At 40.8% G+C, this 27,834-nt stretch overlaps 2 protein-coding genes across 2 annotated transcripts in view; one reads left to right on the forward strand and one right to left on the reverse strand.

The window, feature by feature from the left end:
• Positions 1-973: 973 nt before the first annotated feature.
• LOC115359849 (methyltransferase-like protein 7A) lies at positions 974-2,867 on the reverse strand. The gene is made up of 2 exons (XM_030052494.1): positions 2,245-2,867; positions 974-1,511 (listed from the first exon to the last, which is right to left on the reverse strand). Exons 1-2 carry the CDS (start codon positions 2,740-2,742, stop codon positions 1,278-1,280), a joined length of 732 nt encoding a protein of 243 aa, XP_029908354.1. The 5' UTR covers positions 2,743-2,867; the 3' UTR covers positions 974-1,277.
• An 8,264-nt stretch (positions 2,868-11,131) lies between these two features.
• Positions 11,132-27,834, forward strand: part of scn8ab (sodium channel, voltage gated, type VIII, alpha subunit b) — a 51,779-nt gene continuing 35,076 nt past the window's right edge. Inside the window, exons 1-6 of the mRNA XM_030051274.1 lie at positions 11,132-11,216; positions 15,327-15,664; positions 24,884-25,002; positions 25,394-25,483; positions 25,569-25,697; positions 26,916-27,007. Of these exons, the coding sequence (XP_029907134.1) occupies positions 15,383-15,664; positions 24,884-25,002; positions 25,394-25,483; positions 25,569-25,697; positions 26,916-27,007 (712 nt within the window). The 5' untranslated portion in view covers positions 11,132-11,216; positions 15,327-15,382. The remainder of the gene's footprint in view (positions 11,217-15,326; positions 15,665-24,883; positions 25,003-25,393; positions 25,484-25,568; positions 25,698-26,915; positions 27,008-27,834) is intronic.

Consider the following 27,834-nt stretch of genomic DNA (forward strand, 5'->3'; position numbering starts at 1 on the left):
AGTAATTTTAACAGTTGTGGGCCCACTGGGCCAGCAAGGCTTGTTTGCTGGCCTGGACATCATCAGAAAATACATTTCATTTTAATAAATATGTTTATTTATTAATCAATACATCAAATTATTCCCCTATTCTCTTCATTTCATAACTGCGTTCCTCTTCATTGCACTGCCTACAGTGTTCTAGTCCAATGATATTTTAGCTATCATGTATCGCCAGGCTTCAAGAAATCTGCCCCAAGGCCTTTTGAATCAACAATGAAGGCAACCCCTAAAACCCTCCCTCAGACCTTCGTATGGGTCACCGGATAGAAACAGACAGTTGTTGTTTACTTTTCTTTTCATTGCATCAGCAACTCCTCTCTCTTTGCAGGGTCTGAGTTCAGTCTATCCCTGTATCTCTTTGTTCTATTTGCACTTGTCATTATCTGCCTCAAGCTTTATTGAAAATATAAAAATGATAACTCACCTCAGAAACCTGTCATGGACTGGTATTGCTAGTACTGAACCACCTTGCTGAAGAAGGACCTCTCCTTCCCAAGGGTGTCAAAACAGTTGCCCGTTGAAATATCCCAAAATAGTGTCACACCATATGATTTTGATTTGTGTGACAAAATCTTTTTGATCAGAACCGACTCAAAACATTATGCTTGGACTTTGAAAAGAATAGGCTCACAAATAGTTTTATTCAAGTTCTTACTTGGAGAAACAAGTGCCAGACAGTCACACCATATGAGTTTTGTTATGTTTGGTTCAAAATTCTGAAAAAATGAGTGATGAACTGTTTTAATGTTGAGTTTGTTCACATAAACCATAGTGTTCTGCATAATATTGAGAAGGTTTTTGACAATTATATTTTTTTTATTTATACATGTTTGACACTGAAGACAGTCACGTCATCCACTTTGCACGTATGCAAAGTATTGGCTTGCTACCCCAAAGTAAACACTAGAATAAGTTTGAGAATACATAAAAAGACTATCACGGCAAAACACGTCCATTTATTAAGAGTGTTATTGTGATTTCACAGTAGATAAAAATAAAATCAGGCGACATAATTCAGTGCAAACTCACTAGACACACACATTGTTTAGTTGGGGGACACCAAAGGTTTTTACACAGTCTGATAAGATATGCTAATTCATCAAACTTTGAAAAACATGAGTATGTGAAGTTTATGTAATTAAAATCAGCGGTCTATAAAAGTGGTTTCTATGAGAGTGAAGGCATTTTTTGTGTGCATAGGGTAACATTTATCGGTGTTGATGCTGCTGCAGAATCTATTTGACGGCATGACCTACGATGTGTGGCCTGATAAGAAAGATGAGCGGTCCCTCAGTGTGTGTCAGCTTCAGTTCAGAGAAACCAGCCGCTTCCAGATCCTTCCATGTGCTCCGGGTAAGGTAGCATCCATCACCGAAGTAGTACCACAGGGGCTGCAAAACATGCTGGAAGAAGTAGGTCCAGGTGGAGGGATCTGCAACAACGTGCTCCAGAAAGAAAAAGGCCCCTCCCTGCAAGGCAAACAGTGACACTTGTTTACCAATCCTTATATAAGTTTAATAAACTGGATAGTCTTATCACAGAGGACAATACTAGGAGTATTTTACTTCATTGTATTTTATTTATTTTACTTATTTATTTTACTGCACTTATTAGTCAGTTTTTAATGTGGTGTTATTGTTTTATTGTGTTATGTGTGGCTGTTGTATGTGCTGCTATGGCATTGCAATTTCCCTGCGGGGATTAACAAAGTTTATATCAATCTTTCACGCCCACATGTTGCACCGCTTGTTTTCGGAAGTGAATAAGCATTTTCTCCCGGGGTCATAAATTAGGGCTGAAGAATAAGTCATTATCATATCGTTATCTATATGAGCATGCACGTACCCTAAGACGGTGATTGGTCTATTCTGGTTAATAAAATAGTTTGTGAAGTGACTGCATTTCTACGTCCAGTTGGTTTTATTATGGTGTTTTTGAAAAAATACTTAATTTTCACTGTTGCTACAGTTAAAGTTTCGTCTAAGTATGAACCCACAGTGATGGGGGTATGGGGTTTTCTCCATATGGTGCACGCTTAGCACAAATGAGGTCAGTTGCATACTTTGTTGTGTATTTTTTGGTTTACAAACTCACTCGTAGCTGCCTTCCTCGCAAGTGACACTTTTTTTTCTCAAGTGTGGGCTCCTAAGGCCATTTGAGGCTGCAGCTGAGATCAAACGAACCTGTGGCGCATGTACTCACGGGCTTCAGTATGCGGTGCACCTCCCGCAGGGTCTGACGGACGTCGCTGACGGAGCAAAGTACCAGCGTGCAGACCACGACGTCCACCGACTCATCCTCCACCACCCCCATGTCCTCCCCAGACGCCACCACAAACCTCTCAAACGTCAGGTGCTGCTCACTGTCGGCCATGCTCTTTTGCAGGAATTTCTCGAAATGAGGGTTCGGGTCTACGCAGGTTATCTTGCACTCGGACGGGTAGAATTCAAAATTTGTGCCCGTGCCGCAGCCAATTTCCAAAAGACTGAGCGTGCGACCAGGCTTTTTTAACTCAGCGATACCGCTAAACAGAGCCTTCTTCTTGTCATGCATTTTCTGATTGTATGATAAACTTAGTCGGTACAAGCAAAATGGGAAAATACGCTTGTATACGCCATACAGGCCCACCGCTTCGATCAGCTGAAGAGGTAAGCTGATCACCGTGGCGATTAAAGTAAAAAAGTTCATCAGCAAGCTCATTTTGTAAATGAGGCGTAGAGACTCTGACTTACGACACTTTGGCGACCCAAACTTAAGTGGCGCTGCACTGTGAACAAGAAGGGACGACGTTTATGTCTGGCTTCTGGAAGGGGGCGTGCGCCACAGATACAGAAAGACAGCTAGATACGTCACCGCGCTGTTTTAACACGCTGATCGACGTGCTTACGCGGCGGCCATTGCAAAGGGGGCATCCCTCCCATTGTGGACAATGCCTGTATAATTAAAATAAATCATAACTCGCTTATTTCTCAACCATTTTTCACGCGGTTTTTTCCTGTTACCAACGTCACGACATGTTGTTATAATACAGAATTTTTGATTAAATAAAAAAAATAATAATAATAATAATAAAAAAATAATAATAAAATAAATAAATAAATAAAAAATTCGATACAAAATAGGCTACTTTTTTTTTTTTTTTACCCAGATAAGAGTAAAATATACTTTATACTTAATTATATTAACAATCAAATCTTTCATACTAAAATCTTATTACCCATATCTATCTATCTATCTATCTATACACTACTCACAAAAAGTTAGGGATATTTGGCTTTTGGGTAAAATTTATGGAAAATGTAAAATGTTCACGCTATAGTGATATTATATCATGAAAGTAGGGCATTTAAGTAGAAGCATACACTGGTGATTTCCTCATCTCAAACAATTTCTTGAAACAAAAGCCAACAACAGTGGTGGGTATACCACAACAAAAAATGTCAGTGTCAATAACTTGTCATGTGCCCTTGAGCATCAATTACAGCTTGACAACGACGTCTCATGCTGTTCACAAGTCGACTTATTGTCTGCTGAGGCATGGCATCCCACTCTTCTTGAAGGGCGGCCCTCAGGACATTGAGGTTCTGGGGTACAGAGCTCCGAGCCTCTACACGGCGACTCAGCTGATCCCAGAGGTTTTCTATGGGATGCAGGTCTGGAGAAAGTGCAGGCCACTCCATCTGAGGTAACCCAGTCTCCAGCAGCCATTCCCTAATGATACGACCTCGATGAGCTGGAGCATCAAACACCTGATGTGAATTTTGCCGTTAAACTCCTTGTTAGAGAACAGCAACTTGTGCAAAAAATACTGAAACATTGAACAGTTGGACATGTGCATTCAAAAGTTTACAGAAGGTCAGATTAACTTCACCTGTAAAGGTTATAATGCATTTTAGTTTCATCACAGTGTGCTGGCAACTTTGTTGCTGGGGCAGGACTGATGAAGTTTCCCACTCCTGGAAAAGATATAGGGCCTACTTTACAAATTTCAAAATTCTTCTCCTTTGATCTGACAGCACACAAAACTTGTGTAGATGTCTGCCGTGTTTACAAAAAAAAAAATAATAATAATAAAAAATAAATAAATAAAACGCTCGGAAATTAGAGGGAAATTGAGCAAGAAACGACCACAAACCTGTAACCACCCTGCAGGTTATGTATTCATATCTGTGGCTTGAGCTGAAAGGGACTGACCGTTTTTTATTTTCTCCAACAAATGTTTATTCCATTATTCTGCAACCACATTGCAGTTGCATGTGGTTTGCTTGTGCAATTTTTCAAAGTACAATTTTCACTTCTTCCAGTGTTGTGCAATATCAGTGTTGTGCAATATCATATCAGATTTTGGCAGGGGATTTGGGTGGGGTGGGGGGTGAGCTTTGCTGTACAGTCTAATACAATCCAATATAAATATTCTGCCATTAAGTTTCCCTTTATGATGCCTATAATGCTCAGGTTTTCTTTTTGTCACAGTAATAAATAGAGATGTTCATTCAGTCCTATGTTTGGCATTGAGCTCATAGTTAGTGCTGTTGTACTGGACTGCATTTTATTGAGAGCTGTATTATTGTGTCCCCCTTGTGTAAATAGACAGGACAAAAATGAGAAACATCTCTCAGTATAATGTAGTCCAGTACAAGACCTTTGCAAACTGCAACCTCAATAATAAACATAGAATTAAATTTACACTTTCTCCACAATGTCAACAAAAACTGAACATTATAAACTTTCTTAAAAGCTACTATTTATGGCAGAGCTGTTGCACTGAACTGCATTAATTTGTACAGGTGGACCTGATAAAATGGCCACTGAGTGTATGTAACCTATACACATACATTGAGTGTTTTTTGTTTGTTAGTCAGTCTCCCATTTGTGTTGAAATACATGATTTCCATTATAAATTTTTCTCTGGAGAATGGCGCCTTTGGCTCTCCATATCACAAAGTGGTGGGCAGTTCTGTGCCATGTCCTCTGACCTCTGCTGACAAAACAACAAATAATGCTACATAAACACCTGCTGGTTGTGACTGACCTACAGGCAGTGCCATCCAGCTGCATGGTTCCTCTCTAGTGGCCAAAATGAAAGCAGCGACCTTAAAAGTAAATGAGAGTCAAGTCAATCATTTCTGTTTACATTCTGAAATTCAGCAGGGGGCCACAAAATAAAGGTCAGTGGGCCACATGCAGCCCATGGGTCATCAGTTGACCATGTCTGCCGTAGAGGATGCTTAAGGAGAGAATGGTTTAACTCAGGTCAAAATGAATGAGAGGCAAAGTCCTCAACAGGTTAATGATTGATGATGATTTATTTTTTGACATCGGTTAGGGCTGATATTGTTAATGCATCAACAGCTCCATTTGTAATAGCACATAACAAAAAACAAATTTGGACAAGAAACAAAAAATGCAAAAATAGATAACATTGCAGTCACTGAGGACATTACTTAGTGCAGATATCAAGGAGCTTTTGTGTACATTTCATTTGGAATACGCTCCTTATTTTTTAACTTTGACCTTGTTAAAATGTATCTCCGGTTCTATGGCAGCTGTACATGGTTACTGGTCAGAACATAGTTAGGGTTAGACACAATATTATTGGACAGCCTCAATATGTTGTTATAGTAGGCTGATTCATAAATTGTCTCAAGAGGTTGTCCTACAGCCTTAAAATTTCTGCTGCCCTTTGTGAACCACATGTATGAAGCTAATGTTAGCGATTCATACTGTGAGCATAGCTCTGTTACCTTCTATAAATTTGCCAATTTACTATAATGGCAAAATCTTATATATGTTTGTGCATTATAATGATGACCATAAAATGTATCCCTTTCATGCATGAAAGCAGCCTTGCATCAAAACATTTACTCTGGTGATTTTGGTGACCCCACAACCTTCCTCTGGCAATTAAATTTCACATGCTGGTGACTAGCAGGTGAATTACTTACTAAATGGTTACTGATATTAATTGGTTGCACAGGTCTGGGTATATATGGGTATCGGTATAGACAACAGAATTCCAATCGCTCACTTTTTACTAAATATGTAAAAAGGTGAGACATTATATCTTAACAATGCCGAGTCCGATTTAGACAGGTGGCACCATAGAAAATGGTCAAACTAGAAACTTGGCACACATATTTACCATGCTGCACTGAGGCCCTGTGTAAAACATGGCAGCAGTCAGCCATATGGAGGGCACTATACTAGAAAAATTCTTTAAACCTTAAAACTTGGGAGTGAAAACTGCAATTTCGGCCAATCTTTGTACATGGTAGCCTTACAGCAGCTCCTTCATGGTGTTAATGAGATTAAAATTGCAGCAGTAATTAGAGCACCTTAAAAAGACAATATCCAGATGAAATTTAATCAATACAGAGTCTTTGTTGCAGACCCTCACCGGCAGGGAGGAAGCCCTAGATACTTGACTTTAGACTTTTTTTTTTTTTTTTTTTTTTTTTTGAGAATTAACTTACTGTGGCCTCCTAGTGGTGACAACTGCGCTGTCAAGGGCTGAGTTCAGACATGGGGCACATGGTTTGAACATGGTTTGGTCCACTGCACTTCCTGTTTTGATTCTGACTTGGACTGCCCAATTCTCAAGCGGTTTCCTTTGTTAGTAATGTCAGATGTTTATTTCTGATAATATATACATTGTTTAATTAGAAATATTGGTTTTCATACCCCTGTTTTGTAGATAGTAGCAGTAATAATTCTACAGTTTTAAGAGTTACTTCATGTAAATAGGTTATAAGTATAACCCTTCCAAGTATTGCTGAGGGAAAATTCTGTCTCTTGTCCCCCCAACAAGGACTTGAAATATTGTGGGCACAACATAGAAAATTGTCAATCTCTAAATGTAAAATTGCACATATTTCTCAGGGCTTTTGATGTATTGACACCAAACATTTTCAGAGGATACACCATGTTGGTGTGGCCAGGTTAGATCAGTAATGTCCACTTGAGTGAAATGGAGTTAATGTCTTGTATATTTGCTGTTTGCTGTTGTTGAAAAATGGCCCTGAAGTGTAAAGGTCATGGGGCAGTCATCCAATGTGGACAAAATAAACAAGAACCATTAGGTCGTTGCACATCAACAAATCTGACTTGTGCTTGATAGCTTCATATGATCTTATCCAACATTGTCTCACTGACACCTAACTCTGCACACCAACTTGTCTCAACACTTTTCTTGCTTACATTTTTGATAGAAAGGATATTTGCACATAAATTCAGACTTAGCAACTGGTATAATATGAAGGGTTTGCAGCTACAATAAGTGTCACTTTTTAAATGATAGTAATCAGTTTCAAGTCTTGGGTTCCATCTTTCCAGTCATACAGAAATAAACAAAAATAAATTTATCAGGATATTCACATGTATTTGGAATTGTATTTTGATCAAACAACACCATTGTTACATGAAATACATATCTTCATTTTATATTTATTTTAACTCTCAGTTTCAATAAATATTGAATAGGTGGGAGAGGGTATATGGCAGCCTTGAGGAGACCCAGTGACAGTAGCAATGGGTAATAGTGATATTATTGACTCCTATAGTGGTGATATAATTGAAATTCAGGGGTCTAGTGAGTCCTCTGCCATACCAAGACTGTCAAAGGCCTTAAATGCAAGAAAGGCAAAAAAAAAAAAAAAAAAAAAAAAAAATACATTTTCGAGACCCATGGGAGACTTTTTTTGCAGCTATGCCATACCTACATGCGTAAATTCTACACAGAAGCATAAATTGGCCTTAACTTGAGGAGAGAGACTAAATTGTCATGCTGGGCCTGCATAGCTGCCCTATTGTCTCTGATTGGCTAGTAATTGTTGCCTTGCTGGTTAATGTTAGGGTTACGGTTGGGTTATGTTTAGGTAATCAGAGGCAGAGTACTGACAGGTCTTCCCGAGACCTCCTCCTCTGATGGGAGATGTTGCACCCTCTGTTGTTGGTCTCTCAACAGAGGAGCAAGTCTCAGAAACCGCTTGTCTCCAGCTATCAATGCTGTACTGTCATCTCTTTCCAGGAAATGAAACCATTCATTACTGAACTCTTGTGACCCTAGCAACCATTGTTCACTCCTGGACTCACAGCAACAGGCAGGAGCACTAATGAGCCAGTGTCAATTAATGACCTGGATAACGTCCCCACACAGGTTAAATAGCTGGGACTCCCCACCTGTCTGTGAAAACTGAAGAAGCTTCTTGGATGCGAAGTGAAACATCTTCAAGAATCAACAAACAAGTCCAGCTGGCATTGATTCAACTCTCCTTGGACATGTTTAATGTCATTCAAATCATACATCTTGCTTATTCCTACCTGATCCTATGAACCCTATCTGCATATTTCACACTGATGCCTTATTTATATGTACATGATTCACTGTCTGGAGGAGGAAGCTGTCTGCCCATCTGACTGAACTGTAAGCATGGTCTAAGAAGAGGTAGTGTAATTGTTTCACCAAAACGAGGAAAAAACAAATGTATTTTTGAATAGCACTGTTACATGTAGATTCTTTCGGGTCTCAACAAGAAAAATCTTACCACATCTGTCCTCCAGATGTAACCTATCTAGAATCATCAGAAAGATCCTAGATTTTGCTTGTTTTGAGTAGAATTCCGCTCCAGTCATATTTGGCATACATTGTCAATAACGTCAGAATTTTTGATGCTAGAGAAGCTACATAGATAATTTAAGAAGGTCCGGAGTTTGAATCTCAGCTCTGGTCTTTTCTGTGTTGCATTTGCAAGTTCTCCCCATGTTTGCATGGGTTTCCTCTGGGCAGTCTGGTTTTCTCCCACAAGGTAAACTGGTCAAAATTCAAATCAGGTTATATCAAAATCATTTATTTATATAGCCCTTCATCGCAAAAACGTCTCAAAAAAACTTTAAAAAAAAAAAAAAAAAAAAAAAAAAAAGCCAGCTTTAAGAACCATCATCCCATTTTCATACAAATGAATGTCATCATCTAACAAAACCTATACCCTATTCATGAAACCTTTCAAATTTGGTGCCAGAATGCATTGGCAAAAGGGAAGCATTATGCTTTATGTTCCTAGCAGCAGCAACGGCTGTTTGGAGTAAAAACAAAGATCAAGAAAACTTCATTGTTAGCATGAGCAGTGAGTATATAAGTCAGTTTACTATTACAGATTCATTGATTCTGTACAGGTAGCAGACATACAATATGCACCTGGCATTGACACATCATTGACTCTTGTCGTTGCAATGGTGCAAGACAGCAATATCAGTGTGTTGATGTGATGCTGACTTGATATGTCAGACTGTTTGCCTTTGCTCTTGTCATCCATTTGCCTCTGATGCCTGTTCTGCTGTCTGCTCTGCTTTTTTTTTTTTTTTTTAGATATTTACCCATGCTCAAAATCTTGAAACTCTGAAATGCTGTACCGAACATAATGACCAATGCATGCCAAACATTTCAATAGGATGTTCAAGTAGGATCATACCAAATACAACCTTATACTAGAGTTAGAAACGTTGAGAAGCATATGTAAAAAAAAAAAAAAAAAGTTATCCATACAGTTTTTGTGGGCATTTGCACTGTGTCTGGAGATGGTTTCAGGCTTATGGATAGGAGCTCTCACCTTGGCTGGGATTTACTAAATTTGCAGTTCTCTGAAGTTCCACCAGATAGAGACATTTCTAGGTCATATTCAAATAGTACTTTTCAAAATCCCAGATTGCTGTATTTTGAAGGTTAAAGGTTGTAGACTCTATTTGTCCATGACAACATGTGGAAATATTTGCATGTAATATACTGAACATGGTTCTGCAGCAATCATTGCACCCAGCTGTCATAATACTTTGTTCATACTTTCCAAGCTGCACAACCAAAAAATCTAGCAGATAAGGGTTCTTCAGCAGGTTGCTTTTTGGTGCAATATCGAACACTTTATTTGATGGACTGCATGAGCCATATAAATATTTATTAATTTATCTGTTTTTGTGTAAGGACAGTGTGGCGGAGACAAGGAGTGCGGTTTCAAACGTAGGTAATCAATGGTATCTTTTTTCAAAGTCTGATGGTGCTTACACTGTGTCGCCATTAGACTGAAATAAAAGACTGTGTCTGTTAGAATTAAGAGCTGCAACAGCCAAGAAGAACAATATGGCAAATACCAGGTGCAATATGAAACCACAAATAGTTCTTCAGTTATTATCAGAGAACTGACATGAGAATCAAGTATTTCTTTGAATGTCTGTTTGAATTGTCATGACTAAAAAGTACAAACTTTTGCAGAATGATACTGTATAGCAGTCTTGCATGCGATTTTTCTGCGTGGTGGTTTATCAGCATATCTGATTGTGGCCTTGTCCAAACGTCTTGAATTCATGTTAGATGTTAGAGGACACATGACTTATTTAATGCCTGAAAGTAGGTCTTGGTGGGATGACCAGCAGGGGTTTTGTCTGTGTGGTTCTAGAGAGGGTGCGTTAGACAGCATCATCATCCTATGAGTAGGCATAAAATAAAACTTAGATTTCATTGTCTCCACTAAAGTTTAGACTTTAGTCCTGCCAAGATTGCAGATCATACTACATTTAAAAATAAAACATAAAAGTTACCGCACTGTGAAACAATTTCGACAGAGATCTAACTCGTTTATGACAGAAACTATGACATAAAGCCCACATATTATCTTATATCGAATTGCAAAGCTACATATTGCATGGGTGGGTCTTCAAGAGAGTTTGTGCTTAGGGTCCATCACCTCATCTTTGTTTCAGTATGGTTTCCATATGGTTAGAAGTTCAGCTCAGAGTTGTGCATTTAAAAATTTGTATGATCTGTAACTCGGCCTAATCCTATAGATTATGTTGTCACTTGATTTTGTTTCTTACAGTAGAGCCCAAGATGAAAACTGCATTTACCTTCTGCACCAATAACTGTAAGCTATATCTGTTAATTATCTAAAGAGTGTATTTCTTTTTTTTGCTTACGATGCTGCGGTCTCTTGTCCGTTCTTGAAACCAAAGGCATTTACCGACACTCCCTAACAATTTGCTGAGAGTCATCAATTATGCAGGGTAGCCGCACGCACTGGGAAGGAAGATAGCAGCAACAATATGGCGACAGCCGCAGTTACTCCCGACTCTTTTCTACAGCTGCAGTTCAGTGACATCTTTCTGGATTTCTGTTAATGCGAGAAAAAGTAAGTAGACAATCTGTTTTTCAGTCTGGCTGATGTTTTTAGTCGTTGGATTGATCATAGTCCTTCTCTGTCTACTGACTGCATCCCAGTGCCGCAGAGCGGTCCCCCTCTCAGCATCTTTTCCTAGCGGCTGTGGAGGGCTCCTTGCCAATACCCGGACAAATATGCATGCGAAACATGACTTACAAGTAGGCTAGACGTGATTTTAATTGGGCAAAACGAGGCTTTTGTGCATTATGGCAGAAGGGAAAGAGACGGCAGGTTAATCGGGGTGTTGGCCTGCCTCTGGACGGAATGACATTTCAGTGTGTCAAAATGTGAAACATACGCATACGGGATGGGGAAGTAGGATCGCGTCAAACTTCTGTGCCTGTGACATTACCTGTAATACAGCCGTGGTTAAAGTGGGCCCTATAGCGTATCTTGCAATTGCATTTTCGGCAGTACTTTCCCCATTACCATCATTTTATAACCATCATTATGATAGTTTTAACACCCCCCCTCACCACCACCACCTCTGTGCCCCCCCTCCCTCCTCTTTCCCCAACCTCCTTGCAATCTCTTTGGAGACTGTATTGCGTGAGGCAGTAGGTGCGTCTCAGTTTTGGCAGTCCTGAAAGGGGCCGCGGCACTCTTTTCTGCTCTTTTCACGCAGTCTCCAACCTAATTATTGCTTGTTTTTTTATATTACGTTGTTAGTGTACAACCCTGCATGTTAATTTGGAGTCTCTGGAGTGGAGTCTTGTCGCTTTGACAGTGTCTACGGGTGTGGTAGAGCCTATAGCTTTCAGTCCCCCCCCACCCCCACCCCCCACCCTCTTTTCTGCTGTAAATCATTTCACTTTCCTAAATGTGAAATTGCGTTCTGCTGATGCATCAGGAAAGGCTCCTCTCAGCTGATGACAGAGGATAGCTGTCAGGGCATGGCTTGTGGTTTCAGACTGACCTACTATATGTTAGTTAGTTTGAGCCCATAGCAGCAATAAGCCTCACTGCAGTATTTTAGGCTTTGGCCCTATAGGACGCCGGCGCGCCTCGGTGTAAACAGACACAGTGGACTTAACCGATTACAAATTAGCCTATGGCTCTCAAATGACAAAAAGAAATCATTTGATAATCTCATCACAGGTTGGCTGTGCGGGGCGGGGGTCTCAGACAGAGCATCTGTCCTATACCTATTTGTTCAATCTGCTTGCCTTTTTCACTTTCCTCCTCATCTTCTGCCTCTCCTGTGATGAAGAACCCAGTGAGGCTACAGGAGGCCTTTCCCACACACACGTCGAATAAACATTTCCTAACTTTATCTGAAATATACTCAGTTGTTTAGTCAGCTGGCATCTAGGCCTTTGATAAACCCCATAAGAGGGGTTATTTGAGGCTCCTCAGTATGGGGCTGTCAAGTTGTTCACCCTCTGGACTAATGAGACTTTCACTTTTATTATGGTTAACACTTCTAATCCATGGTTAAAGCTATGTATCTGGATTGAGATGACTACATGCACTTGTGACAGCCAGCATCAAGGCCTTGAACTCAAGTCGGTCTTTGCAGTTGGGGAGGGGGAGTGGAGGGGGGCTCACATGCCGGCCGGTGCCGATGCCGCTGGACCGCGCATACAGTCATTCCAATTCAGCAAATGATGCTGGCATAACCGATCCAGTTCCCCATCAACAGCCTCCAACACAGCCCCTCCTCTCAAGCCCCGTGTCTCTACCACGTCCAGCTATTTGCATATGTTAGGTCATCAGTAGCCAGACCGAAGATGTTCGCGGGAGAGAGATTTTTCCAGGTGCCGGGACGCAGCGCTGCATTTGGATGTCTTTCATCTCCTCCACACAGAGGACACGCAGCGCCGGAGCGGCTCCCTCACTGTTGCTGAACCGGACAGCGACAAGCAGGCGATCGTTTTAATGTGGGAGTCAATTAAAGCTGCTGGAGTTGTCAGAAAACAAGCGCATTCCTCTTCTTCTCATCAATCAGTTCAGATTCCGGACCCCATTCGTTTTAAATGGATCTCACTTAATGGAGAGCGGTCTGGGCTGAGCTTTTGGTGCCAGTGACACGCGGCAATACGATTCACTTTCACAGATTAAATGGGGACGTGAGTAGTCTTGTTGTGTTTTTAAAATATATTTACATGTTGTGTGTGGGAAGCTGTCACAGGTGTTGCATTTTATGCGGGGCTGCTGATATCACCTAGTGAGTTAGTGCTGGTCATCGAAAGCATAAAAGTAATATCTGCATATATGATGCGGAGGAAATTAATTCAATCAGTCTCCTCTAGTCGCCTGTGTTATCACATTAGTTTTCCTGTCTGCCTTAAAGATTAGACAAGCCTCATGCCTGGCCATGCTGTATTGCATCTTTGAATCACCTTGAACGTAGATCAATTGATGTAGCAGTTGTGAAAGGAGACTTAGAGGTTGGACACAGGTTGGGTTACTTGAATCGGGGACTTCATTTCTCTTTTGGTCGGCTATGCGGTTTCTGTTAAGAGGCCTTGATGTTGGATCTTGTTGCCTCTGTATCTTCTGTGCTCTTTCAGTTTCATCCTGAGGCGTGCACCTCTGCCATTCAGTGTTTGAATGCTGTATCCAAGGCCTAATTTATTGATTGCCTGAGCTGTGACTTTGTCAAATATGATAGGAACAATATCAACAGCATGGCCCTCACATGGGGCTGGGGGTGACATGCAGGTAGGGGCCTTAGAGAAATTCAGGTGGGCAGTGCAACAGTCTGCTTGTTAAAACAGATGTGGATGGTCCTCCAAGTATGGCAAGAATGTGCTGTAAAAGTAATAAATAAACAAAATAATAATTTTAGTCCAAAAATGTTAAGTCCATAATAATCCATACACACATATGTGCACATACACAATGATTAATATTATATGTAGGTAAATAAATAATGAGTCTGTACACTGGAATTGTTTTGGTCAAGTGCAGTGTGCAGCGCAGAGTAAACAAAGCAACCCGCGTTTTCTGCACTGAAGCCTATGTCATACATGAGCCAAATGATATTTGCATGTTTTGTTCTAGAGAGTTCTGCAGGTTGTATGTAATGTTTTGCCACATAGATCAATTCCATGAGAAAACATTGAGTAATTCTGACCCATAGCAGACCAAACGTATTCACCTGGTGACAGCTCTGATTTTGATCAAAGGATAATAGCCAAGTTACAAAAAGGCACATGTGCATTGCCACCTTTGAAATAGTTACAATGTAGATATAATGAGAGAATCTTTTTTACATGTCATATAAAGGGTCTCAGGTTTTCAGATAGAGGCAGAGATGTGGGAGAGGGTGTCTCATCCGGATAAACTATTTGTAAATTAATCCAAAGAAGACATTAGATCCAAAAGAACTGGTCTGGGATGGGGGGTCTTGTGTAGAGGCCAGAGTGAGTGTAGACACAAGGAGAAAAAAATCTGACAGTGTCATTCTCCTTGCTGCAGGGGTCACCAAGGTCACAGCAAAAGGCTCCCTAGCAGTTCCTGAGGCTCCTCAGTCCCCATGAATGTAAAACTTTGTCAGCTGTGGGATGTGGTTTATTAATGCAACGCTGCATTGATTTAGCAATTCTTTGGTCATATGCAGCGAGGTTGAGGTAGAGAGCCAAAGTGTCTGTCTAGCCCAGGTTCCAAATGTCTGCACTTTTCCCCAGCTTCTTCTTGCGTTGTGTCTCGTTCTCCGACAGAGCTAGAAAATTCCAGTGTCTGAGGCTCAGAGGCTGGACTCAGCTGACACTGATGAAAGGATGCAAACCAATTGGTCTTAAACATGAATTTGTCAAAAGTTTTAACCTCACCTGTTTATGGTATTCAGTCTATGTTTTTATTGGAATGAGAGTGGATAATTACTGTGTGACATTATTTGACATTGTGCACATTTATGGATAGAAAATGCTGATTTGACTCAAGACAATATTTACTTAATACTCAGTATTTCTGTATTGACCACTGGTCTTTGGGAAGCAGCCTATACACTTTACCTTTCACTCATCTTTTGTTCTCTCTATCTCTCTTGCTCCCTCTCTGTCTTTTATATGCACTTCTTTCTACTGTATATATTGGTCCTGTCTTTCTCACTCTGTGTCCCTCTATTTTTCTTAGAGCTGGATGTCCGGGATGGAAAACAAATAAAGAGGAAATAGCTGCAGGATGAAAACATGGCCGCACCCCTTCTTGCACCCCCAGGACCTGATAGCTTCAAAAAGTTCACCCCAGAGTCACTTGCTAACATCGAGAAGCGCATCAAAGAGGAGAAGAACAAGAAGCCACCCAAGCCCAGATCGGACAGTAGTCATCGTGATGCAGATGACGAAAATGAGCCCAAGCCCAACAGTGACCTGGAGGCTGGGAAGAGCCTGCCCTTCATCTATGGCGATATTCCTGATGGAATGGTGGCGACACCACTGGAGGACTTGGACCCATTCTATATGAATAAGAAAGTGAGTTTTCACACAGGAAGGAGTTAATGAATGGTTAGACAGAGATTAAATTCATACAGGGTTTACTATCGTGTTAGTGTTCTCAACCTTTGAATGTCTTTATCCGTTTCTTATGTTATACTCCTTACTGCTTACAGTGTAAACAGACAATGCAGTACAGGTAGGAAATGTGAAAATCACCATCATAACAGATATGGATACGATCAGGTTATTTCATTTACACCAGTAGAAACAGAGCTTACTCTGTATGTGTATGTGTATGTCACTGTGGAGATAGGGAAATCATAATAGCAGATATGACCTTGAGGTATTTAACTACTCTTAAGTAGTTTGATTCACTGGCACATGGAATCAGAGTCAGTCGGTGCATTATTAGGGCGCACAGAGAGATCATACAGGGGTTCAGGCCTTTCTAGTGCACTTGTCCAATCACGGCACAGTGGAGGTAGAGAGATGCAGTCACACTGCAGGGGAGCTGTAGAATGCAGTTGCTGGGCATTGGTAATTCTCATATAGTTTTCTGCAGTGTTGATTAATGTTCTGTGTTGATGCACGGTAAAGGTGCTGTTAGACGATAAAGATGGCCTTTATGAATATACCTATGTCATCTTTGTCAACGCTAATTGGATTCTTTTGTGGGGAAAGGTGCTTTTAAATGATGAGGGCCCTGTTTTGTTATGCCAGAATCAGAGTATCTGAGTAAACTGTGCATTTTCATGTATGTGGTTGAGTAATATTCAGGCTATGTGTGTATATGCTTGGGTAGCTATCAACAAATTGTTAGTGACATAGGGTTTTGAATGTGTTTTTTCTTCACTCAGTTTTCATTAGATTTTGGGTGATTTCCATGCTCTGTATACCTTTGCTATTCTGTAGGACCTCCATAAGATTCCTGTTGTGTGTATGTGTGTGTGAAGCTTTTGGGGTTTCAGGAAATGATGAAACCGCCATTAGTGTTGCATAGTACTTATGCATTATTTCTAACTACAGTTGGGGAGCAGACTAAAGTTTTTAAATGGATGAACGCATCCAAAAATCGAAGCATCAGTATTTGTTGCGTGAGCTTTTGCTGATGGAAATGCTTCATAATGCATAAAGTGGTGGAGACTAGTTTAGTGCTGTATGGTCACTATATGAAAGGTTAAGAGGGAGCTTATTCGCTGGCCAGTTTGTCTGTATGAAATTTAGATTTGCTGTGTTTGTTTTTGTTTTACCATCATTTATCTTTCTCATTGTGTGATTTTAGGGAGGAAGCGCACGTCTTGTTTATTTTGCACACAAAGATGAGGCACTCTGTTTTTTTTTTTTTTTATTTCATAGTATAAGGTGTTATTTTATTATCCATATTGCAGTACCACCACTCAGTTTGATCAGAAGAAGAAAAAGAGGACAGCATAGTATCTGTTGCCTCCTATTTCAGTGCCATTCAGAATACCTCAAGTAAAAATCCTATTAACAGAATTATCTAAGTTCATTTATCGACCCATCACAATTTGTTAACATTCATACTCATCAAATATTATCTTATTATGATTTTTCACCTCAAATTATGCGTCACCATTTCACACAATGTACAAGAAAAATGTTGCAGATGACACTAATTTCAGTTAACTTTTTTTTTATTCCCAAATTATTCGTTTTTTTTTTTGTTTTTGTTTTTTTTTTTTATTTATTGGAGATAAGAGGGTTGTTTTAGTCCTCTGTACTCCACTATTGTAACTCTAGCCTGGCTGTGCCCTCACTGTATCCCTGGAGCCAGAGAGGAATGAGAGCTGCAGACACAAGACTGCAGGAGAGGACAGGAAGCAGGGACGAGAGGGCAGGAGAAGGTGCTAGTTCCTTCGGCTGTGTTCACTGTGAAAGTGTGGAGCAGCCAGTCTCCTGTATGGTGGCAGCGCTTGCTTGTAAGAGAATCTGAGGACTGTAGAGCAGCGGGGGCCCACTCAGCACAATTGGCCCCAAACACAGCTGACAGCACTCCCTCACAGGGCCAGAGGAACGATCAAGTGCATGTGCCTCTTGTGATCTATTGATCCACAGCTCCAGCTCAGTGGTGGCCACAGGAAGAGCTGCATTATTCCTCTTCTTTGCTGATCCCTCCCACTTTGCCTGTTGCCCGATGCTTACCGCTCTGCCTCTCCCTCCTTTCCTCTGTTGCTACTCATTTCCCACTTCTACTTTCCTGATGGAAGGAGAGTTACTCAGTATTTTTTTGCCTTGGCCTCATCTTGCATACCCTCCCTGCCTACAGGCCTGCCTGTGTGTGTGTGTATACATGCATATGCACAAAGATGCTGAATCAGGGAAAAATGGACTGGATATTTTTTTAGGTCTACTTTTTTCTCTAATCTTTTCTGTGTAACACGGCTAAGATATTTTATCTCATGAAATTAACAGAGATCCTCATGCCCATGATTAGCCATGAAGAAACATCTTAGACTCCAAGCAGAACATGCGAAAGTCAAAATCGTGCAGAATCCGTTTATTCCCAGTATCTCTTTCATCCCTTTCTGATAATATTAAAAATCCCATTTAAAAATGTTTAATTTATTTTCTCAAACCCCGGTTGACCTCTTGTGACCGTTGTGATTAGGAACTTAATTCACATAATCTACACAGTCATATAATCAGTTTAAGAACATGAAATGACTTGACATCAAATAACTTATAAAATATATCCCAAATGGTGAAGTAGTTGCTCTTATATCAAATGTTGTATATCAGGAGCTGATACCACATATCCATCCACGCTCCGCATGTCCAGAACCTCAGGAATCCATCACAAATAAAATCCTTCAGATTTTTGCAAATTTTAATTGACAAGAAGAATGAAACATTATGTTATCTCTCCTATAGGTGTGACTATGCAATAGATATTATGTATCGCTACACTGGAACACAGCAGATTATGTTAGCTACAGTTTACATGGATATTCCAGGTACCAAATTCTTGCTGCTTTATTTTTTGATTGTTTGTTTGTTTGTCAGCTTGCTTTTTGTTTTTTGTCTTTTTTGGTCACATTTGTGTGCTAGTGTCGTGACTTACAGGTTAGTGAATGTACCATTAACTGGTACCAAATCCAAACGGAATAACTGTTTGAAAGTTGTGCACCCAGGGATCTTGTGCCAGTGTGCCATGTAAGATCAATGTTTAATTTTGGTAATTCAAGATTATAAAATATGTTATAAAATCACAGAATCTGTGATTTATCCAGTTTATCCAATTTATCCAAATGTAGGCCCCCCACAGCACACACTCACACACACACTAACCTATATGTTAACCGGCCCACTGGAGCAGTGGTATGTTTAGTCCCTTGCTCACGGGCCTTTTGGCAGTAGGGTTAGGGTTACACCACTATCTAGATTGCTTATCTAACTCTTACGTGACTGCTGTCTGCCCCCGGTGCCTCACATGTGCTGCGATGTGTATCGTTACAGGCGGTGACGTCTCTCCTCGCTCTGCTCAGTCAAGATCCTCCACCTTAATCGCACACACTTCCATATGTTACCTCAGCAAGTTGAGTGAACAATCAGAACCATAAGGCCTCATCTCCACTTTCCATCTTACTATCATTCACATCATCCATTTTCTCAATCCACTCATGTCTTTGTCCTTTTTACACCTGGTGAGGCGCCCCATGCATATTCATAATGCTTATCCTCCATTCCTCGTCCACTCTTTGTGCCCTCGCCTTTCCAAGCTGCTCGTCTCCTCTATGCGACCGACAATCATCCTATTGCTCACCATTGTATGTCAATGAGTGTGTGTGTGTGTGTGTGTGTGTGTGTGTGTGTGTGTGTGTGTGTGTGTGTTACTGTCAGCTGCAGGAAACCTGATCACAGCACTCATGCATCAAAGAGAGGATGAGGGGGCAGTGGTGAGGAGGAAAAATGCAGCGTTGCAGTTCTTGTTTTCCCCTGTGATGGGAAGAGGACTGCCTGGGCATTTCAAATGTCTGGTGTGATTAGGCAATGCTAAAAGCTCCTGTAGTCACACAGGATGAGGAAGAGGAACGGATGGATGGAGGGAGGGCATGCTGATGTTTTAACCGGCCCTGTGCACGTGTACATATTTATGTTTGTGTGCAGGAAAGGGAGTGTGGGTTGTGCAGAAATAGAGCCACATGATTCTGCTCTTGTGGCTACTCCACAGCATAGAGTCAAAAGTCAAAAGCTGCAAATTATAACTCGGCATTGTCATGACGTAATATTTGGTTATCATAATATCATGATATGGCATGGGTGTCATTTTTTCTTGATTTTAAAGGCTGCATTACAGTAAAATTATGCAACTTTCTGAACTTATTAGACTGTTCTAGCTGTTTTTCTTTTTTTAATTTGCCTCTACCTGCTTGGTCATCATATCCACATTACTAAAGATTGTTTGTCAAAAATCTTGTGTGTACATGAAAGCTTAACATATCATCACAATATTGCTATTGTTGTATTTGGTCAGATATTGTGATATTTGATTTTGCCCATGACACCCAGCTCTATTTCACATGTAGTTTCAGGATGTTTTATTGATGCACAAGTGTCACTTTGTTCATAAAGATGTGGCTTTGGTGGCTGTGTTATAACAAGGAGGTACAGTAGGCGAGCCATATTTGCCCAGGTTTCTGCAAATGCCGGAGAGCAGCAGCTTGTACCGAGCGCAGAAGGGGGGCTCACAGCTACAGCAGTGATAGCCACTGAATCAAACCATTAAGCTCTGCACAGGCCACTCCTGGCATCATATGTGTTTTAAAGAAACTCGAAAATGATTACACCATGCCACTATCCTGTCTCTGTCTTTTTCTCCGTCTGTCTCTCAGTCTGTCTCTCTGTCTATTACTCCCGTTTTCTCTTTCCCTGTCTTCCTCCTCCTCCTCATCCTCCTGTGTCGTTCTCTTTCCAGGGTGTAGTAAATTAGAGCGAGGGCCAGGCTTTAGTGCTCTGTCTGAGTCCTTAGTGTCTGATGACACAGCATCCTCCTGTACTGGGCTGAGGGCTGAGGTGGGTTGGAGGGGTGTATGTGTATGTGTGTGTGTGGTTGGGGGGAGCAGAGACATCTAGAGGGAGGTGTGCTTCCATTCAGCTGGACAGGTTGGGGAAAATGCAGGGGTGTTGTGGATGAAATGTGTGTGTGTGGGAGTGTGTGTGTGTGTGTGTGTGTGTGTGTGAGATTAGGGGGTGCAGTAGTGGGGGTGGGGGTTGTTGACGTGATACAGCTGCGTCATTTATCAGAAAAAGTTTGCAGTCATACTACTCAGATGGGGTATAATCGTCTGGTAGTAAAAGAGGAACACTAGTGAGTGTACACACACAGACACACACACACACACACACACACACGTATATATGTATATATATATTTATATATATGTATATAAAAAATTAATGGAAGAGGGACATTAGCGATGTGGCTCCTCTGTAAATTCACGATGCGCTTACATCCACTCTATACCAGGTACTCACAAAATAATGAGTCCATGACTCATGATATATGTCACATCTCCACTTCATCTGCCTTCATTTCCGCCTGCCTTCACTGCAAACTTTCTATATCTGTGAAACTGCCATAAAGCTGACCTTTAAGCAAATTCCCGATAAATGACGTGTGAATCAGCACAGATGTTACGAAAATGCTCTTGGTACCTTCTGATGTGGCTGGGTGTGTGACTATTTGTGAAGGTCATTGCCATGTTTGAAATGGTCTCTCGGTTTAGCATGATTTGTGAGTCAATATACAGTAAGCTGTGCAGTATGACTGGACTGGTCTATGCCAGGCCACGGCACAAGAATGATTAAGACAAGTACAACACCCCTTCTCCATGACCTAGTCTCTATTGTTTCCTTGCTTAGATCTCGCTCCCCTCTCTCTTTCTCTCTCTGTGTCTCTCTGTCCCCCCTCCTAGTCTGATTCTCAGTTTCTCTCTCTGCTGCATGCCTACCCATCCCTCCTCCCTCTGTCTACCCATCCATCTCAGGTTTGGCTCTCTCCCCTCTGCAGCTCTCAGGCTTTCTGTTCTGCATTACTCCCTCTCCCCCTCCACCCCCTCATCTCTCCCTCTCTTTTCTCTCTAGCTCTCTTTGCTGCTGTCCCATACCCCTGCATGCCCCTCTCCATATCCCAGCTCCACTATTCCCCCTCCTCACACACACACACACACACACACACACACACACACACACACACACACACACACACACACAGGCTGTCCTTGCAGCTGCATTCTGCCTCCTGATTCTTGCATACGTGCTTTTTTCTTCAAAGCTCTACAGAGAATTAGAAACATTTCACCAGCTTTGCAGCAAATAAGTCATGCCTAGAGTAAGAAGCTTGCTTTGCACTGTTACTGGTTTAAGAAGATGCAGTATACATATGTGTATATGTATTTATGTAGAGAGTTAGGAAGGTAGATCGGTAGGAAGGTAGGCAGGCATATGGGCATGTGGTTGTATATGTTTATTTGGTCTTGTGCACATTGTATATAGGACTAAACATAGATTGTGTATTGTGTGATCAAAGGGGCCTTGCCACTACCAAAGCCACTCTGTGTGATTATATATGTGTGTGTGTGTGTGTGTGTGTGTGTGTGTGTGTGTGTGTGTGTGTGTGTGTGTGTGTGTGTGTGTGTGTGTGTGTGTGTGTGTGTGTGAGTGAATGGATTTGATTGTCCCTCAGTGTGCCAAGCATACTAGTGCACAATATGGTTGATGTATTGGCCCCACTGACACATTTTGTGGAAAGCAGCACCTCCCTCTCTGTCATGGCGTGGTGTGTGTGTTCTGTCTCTCAGCCCCCTGTAGGTCCCTTCTACCTGCAGACATGCTGTCACACTGAGGTCGCCCATTATAACTGTGCCAGGACACCAAGTTGGAGTACCCACAGTATCATTTTCCCTGTCCAAATCCACCAGCTCACAAACAAATGAAGCCCCCCCTACAACTGAATTATGCATCTCTATGTACATGATTTTCCATATGTTATAGATATAGATGACCCACATTGAAACTCAGACTCGACAAGGACAAAGAAGAAGTGTGTGTTTGAGTGTGTGTGTTTATGTGAAACAAAAAGTGAGAAAGTACCACTTTCAGAGGTTTTCAAAAGCTTTACAAATCCATAGGTAAGAGTTTATCCGTGGTAATACTCTTCACACCAAGAGCCATATAAAACACAGACATGCATGCTGGGTATCAGGAACCTGGTGCTAACCATGGCCATTCATTCTCAGTTTGCTTTGTCAGTCAAACACCTCAGTTGACCTTGTTGAAGAGACAGATTAACCCTTTTGGACGCGACCTTAGAGTGTGTTTTCCTATTTCTTATAGTATTGATAAAGTATAGATTTTTTTCTCCATATGACAGGAAAAAAGTGAGAGGATATTCTAGGTAGTGCAGATGCTATATAGGCAAAAAGGGACAGGAGAGGGGAAGGGAGGGAGAGAGAGAGGAGTCTTCTGATGCAGAGAATACATTTTGTCTTTCCCCAGACTGCGGACGCTATTTTTAATCTAATTAGATTTCAGGACACCACTTGTCTCAGGACACTACTGGTCGCCTCCCGTTCTTTTCTAGCGTTTCCCTTGGTGTGAACCACAAGCTCATGCTATGTGTACTTTTTTTTTTACCTGCTGGCATGAAAGCATGTACATATGTTCTATATGTTTTCCTTTGTCCACCTGCAGATTGCCATGTGATTAATGTTTCGTGATAGTTATGAGGTTGTATGTGTGCTCAATATGTTTTGTGTACAGGCATAGGGTTTTATCACCTTTTATTGTTGAATGCATGTGACATTATGTATTCTGACATCTCAGTTCTTTGTAAATATAGGTAAGTTTCCATATGTTTTGCAGTTTTTCTGCAGGTTCCATAATTTGAATTACCACATTAATATTACCTTCAAGAATAATTTATCTCTATATGCTAAACTTTTAATTGCAAAGTGATGCATTATATTTTATATTTTATTTGTCCTTCTGTCCTTGCTGCCTATTGGACCTGATAATCTTTTCTTGTAATCATTTGTAAATTGTCATTGAACTGTTTACTCTGTTTTTATTTGCCTGTCTTGATGTTTTTTCCATGGTGAATGGAAAACTTTACTAATAGGCATAAAAGTGAGACTGGTAGCATCACTAGCTTGCACGTTAGCCAGTGCAAACAGTTCATGTGTAGTTATGTACAGAAATACATCATCTCTCTCTCTAACTTGCCTTCGAACCACTGAGAAGTGTCTCTTTTCACTTAAAGTCATATAAGCTGTACCACTCTTCATTAAGGAATGATAATTACCGTTGGCTCTTCCCAAAAAATATGCACAAACACACACAGACCCACAAACACACCCACACACACTCATACTCACACACTCACAGAGCCCGCTGCCTCACCCCAGTACCCAGCCCCACTTGGCCCAGTACTGTTTATTGGTGGGGAGTGGTTGTTGAGAGCCTAGAGTCAGCAGATCTGGCCCTGATCGATGACAGTGTTTGCGGTTCTCTTCCAGTAAGAGCTTTAAGCTTGGGAAGAAGAGAGCCATTTGGCCACGGAGAGGGGAGAGCCTCCCCTGCGCCTGTCTCCTATGCTCTAGAAGCAGCCCTATAGAGCTGCTGTAGTGGTGAAAGCCAGCCAGCATGGAGCACACTCACACTAGATAATGCAGCCAGGGCAGAGGTGTTAACTGTGCTGCCAGCCCCCCCGGTGCCTGGCCACAGTGGGAGTGATGACAGTGGAGTAAAAACACAGGTCTCATGTGTCCTTGTTGCCATTGACTGTGTCCTTGTTGCCAGTGACTGTGTGCCCTTCATCTACACCTTTGTCCTTTTACTACACTACCATTGTAGCGTAGCAGATAATACTGCTCAGCATTATCTTACCGTTTTCTTGCTCCTGGTGAAGTCTCGACTGAGGGTGAACACAGTGAGGACACTCGCCGGTGTGCCATGTTAAAATGGATTTCAGTATCACCTGTGCTGTGAGATTGCGCTCTGCATTTAGAGGGCAAACCATTGCAAGAGAGCGCCCTGTGACTCAGACATGAGCTCAGCACTCACATCAGCTAATGAACAGCCAACCTACAGTCATCTCTTCCTTGCATTAGGACCGGATGGTGCAAACGCTTGCACACCGTGTGCTGAACAGTATGTGCCAGATAATGTATTCTTAAAAATGTCTAATTCTCTCTCTCTTTCTCTTTCTTTCTTTCTCTCTCTCTCTCTCCACAGACGTTTATAGTCCTAAACAAAGGGAAAACACTCTTCCGCTTCAGTGCCACGCCCTCCTTGTACATCATAAGCCCTTTTAGTCTATTTAGGCGAATAGCTATAAAGATTTTGATACATTCATATCCTTTCAAGTGAAAAGATGCATTTCCTATGTGCTGCTGGGTGAATAAAAAAGTTGCGGTGTTTTTTTTTTTTTCTTTAGCTTTTTAAGTCACTTTTTTATTTATCAGTCTGCCCTGACTGCTGATAGCTGATGGATGTGTGTGTCTTTCTAGCTTATGTCACCACAAGTGGACAGTTAAATGAGAAAGGGAAACTAATGCATTGTAAGCACAAGGCTGGACACTCTACTAAATCACTGTCTCCCTCCTGCTCTGTCTTCTTCCTTAAGTTTTACTTCATTAATATTAACACTATATTGCAGTTGTTGGTACACTGATGTGTTGTTTAAATGTGGGGGGATTTATCGGGTCAAACTTTCCAAACTTTCCTTAACTCTAGTCTCCTCACGTTATTCAGCATGATCATCATGTGTACAATTTTGACCAACTGTATATTCATGACTTTTAGTGATCCTCCAGAATGGTCCAAACAAGTAGAGTAAGTACTTCTTCTTCGTGCTTCTCCCTAAACAAATCCAGCTCGATGTACCACCATTTTCACTGTCCTCTCTTCTTTTTTCAAGGTATACCTTCACAGGTATCTATACTTTTGAGTCACTCACAAAAATTGTTGCCAGAGGCTTCTGTATAGATGGGTTCACCTTCCTCAGAGATCCATGGAACTGGCTGGATTTCATGGTCATCTCGATGGCGTAAGTAGCTCCACCTCACAGTAAATAACAGCAAAAATAATCTGTATTTGTATTGCGCTATTCAAACGAAAGGAGTAGGTAAAGCCAACCACAAAATAGGAATGAAAATTCTTATTCAACAGTAAAAAAAAGTTGTGTGAGTGAAGCAAGAAACATCAAAGCAAAATGAAAAAAAAGAGGATTGGTAAAAGATCACTACATAAAACTTTGGAGAAGTGTTTTTAAAGTGTTACTGATTTTACTAAATGAGTACATATTGCTACTCTCTAAGATAACACCAGGTAAAGGCTGGGCAGGCAACATCTAATTCTAATTATATTTCAGAAATATTTTTACATATAAGTTTAGCATTGTCTGAATATTTATCATTACACACAATGTTGGTAAATTAAACTATAATTGAAGTCATATTTTCTATCATGACATGTAATTAATATAAAGGGAAAAGATTTTTTTAATCAAAAATAAATATATTGTATAGTCATTTTTTGTCATCTCATGGAATGGTTTTGAATAGCGTAATATAATATTATTATACATCATGAGGGTCAGGACTCTTTTAATGCTTTCTTTCCCACAGTATTTTAATGGGGATAATCCATGCTGATAATGTTTTTTTTTTTTAAATTAGTTTTATATGACAATCAGTTCTCTATCTTTCTTTCTTTCTTTTTCTTTCTTTCTTTCTTTCTTTCTTTCTTTCTTTCTTTCTTTCTTTCTTTCTTTCTTTCTTTCTTTCTTTCTATCTTTCTTTCTTTCCTCCTTTCTGTCTTTCTTTTCTTGTGTTTTGTTTTGGGACGGCTGCTGAGTAACTGTATCTGATCCACCTTGCAGGTATATAACAGAGTTTGTAAACCTAGGCAATGTGTCAGCTCTGCGTACGTTCAGGGTTCTGAGGGCTTTGAAAACAATTTCTGTTATCCCAGGTAAGACTGTCCAGGTGTGTGTGTCACCGGGTGGGCGAGTCGCGGGGTTGATGTTAGCTGTGGTTTTTGTTTCAGTCCCTTTCCTCCCCTTTCTTCCTCCCTCCTCCCTCCTCCTCCCGCTGGGTGGACAGGCGTTCTCTCTCTCTCACCGTGGTGTCCCCTCCCGGTCTTCGATGGTGGTGCTGGTGTCGTGCTCTTGCGCGTACATGCGTTGCGTGTATGTGTTGTTGTTATTGTGTGTGTGTTGTGTGTCATGGGGTTCTGTTCTGTGTGTCATCCTACCTTGTTACAGATATATAACAGAGTTTGTGGACCTTGGGAATGTCTCGGCGCTGAGAACGTTCAGGGTTCTCCGAGCTTTGAAAACTATTTCTGTCATTCCAGGTGAGACTCCCATTTAAACACTAAGGCTGAGCTTATTTTCTATATTAATTACCATTATTTCTATTACTTTGATTTTTTTTCTTTTCAAAAAGAGGATGCCTCTGAAACAATACTTATTTTTTGTGTTTTTTCTTTTTCTTTTTACAACAATCAAAAATGGTAGCAATACATTTTTGATAGGCTTAGCAGTCTACTGGCAGTCTTGTGGGGTTAAGAGGAAGCTGTGACCCCTATGAGATCTGGAAGTAGACTGTATCCCATGTAAACACACTGGGTTAAGTAACGCATTATTCTATAAAATTGTTTTATATGTCCATCCCAATCTGATAATATGGGAAAACGTACTTCTGTGTTTATTTTTGTTGATAAGTGAAGGTTTGACCGGGTAACATGTTCAAACTCGTCAAAGAAGGTCTTATACACCTTAATTTCTAGATATCATTAATATTTTTAATCTAATTGACTTTTAAGGATATAATCAACACACATGTTAATGGATATAATTATGAAAAAGTTTGATTTCTTATCTGTTTTCATTCTGTTTTGTTATAGTTCACTTTATCTAAGACATTGTGCAAAGACTATTTAATTCCCTAAGACTGCCAAGCCTAGTTTGACAACACATTTTATGCTGCATGAAGCTTTGAGACACCTGCTTTTACAAGTTTGGCTTTTAAGGGGCTTTTTCCTTTGGATTTTATTCTTTTTTTTTATTATAACAGAGTTCTTTGGACTTAGGCTCCTGGTTTATTTTATTATTATTATTATTTTGAAGATCTTTGTCCATCCTGGGAGTGAAAGGGAGACACACACAAGAAATGAGTGAA

The sequence above is a fragment of the Myripristis murdjan genome, chromosome 5, assembly GCF_902150065.1.
Source record: "Myripristis murdjan chromosome 5, fMyrMur1.1, whole genome shotgun sequence".
Lineage (NCBI taxonomy): Eukaryota > Metazoa > Chordata > Actinopteri > Holocentriformes > Holocentridae > Myripristis > Myripristis murdjan.

Bases quoted from the DNA above. Each gene is read 5' to 3' on its own strand.
- LOC115359849 (XM_030052494.1), bottom strand. From the start codon at position 2,742: ATGAGCTTGCTGATGAACTTTTTTACTTTAATCGCCACGGTGATCAGC. The intron at 1,512-2,244 runs GTGAGTACATGC...TTTGCCTTGCAG, and splicing joins TGCACCGCATACTGAAGCCC to GGAGGGGCCTTTTTCTTTCT.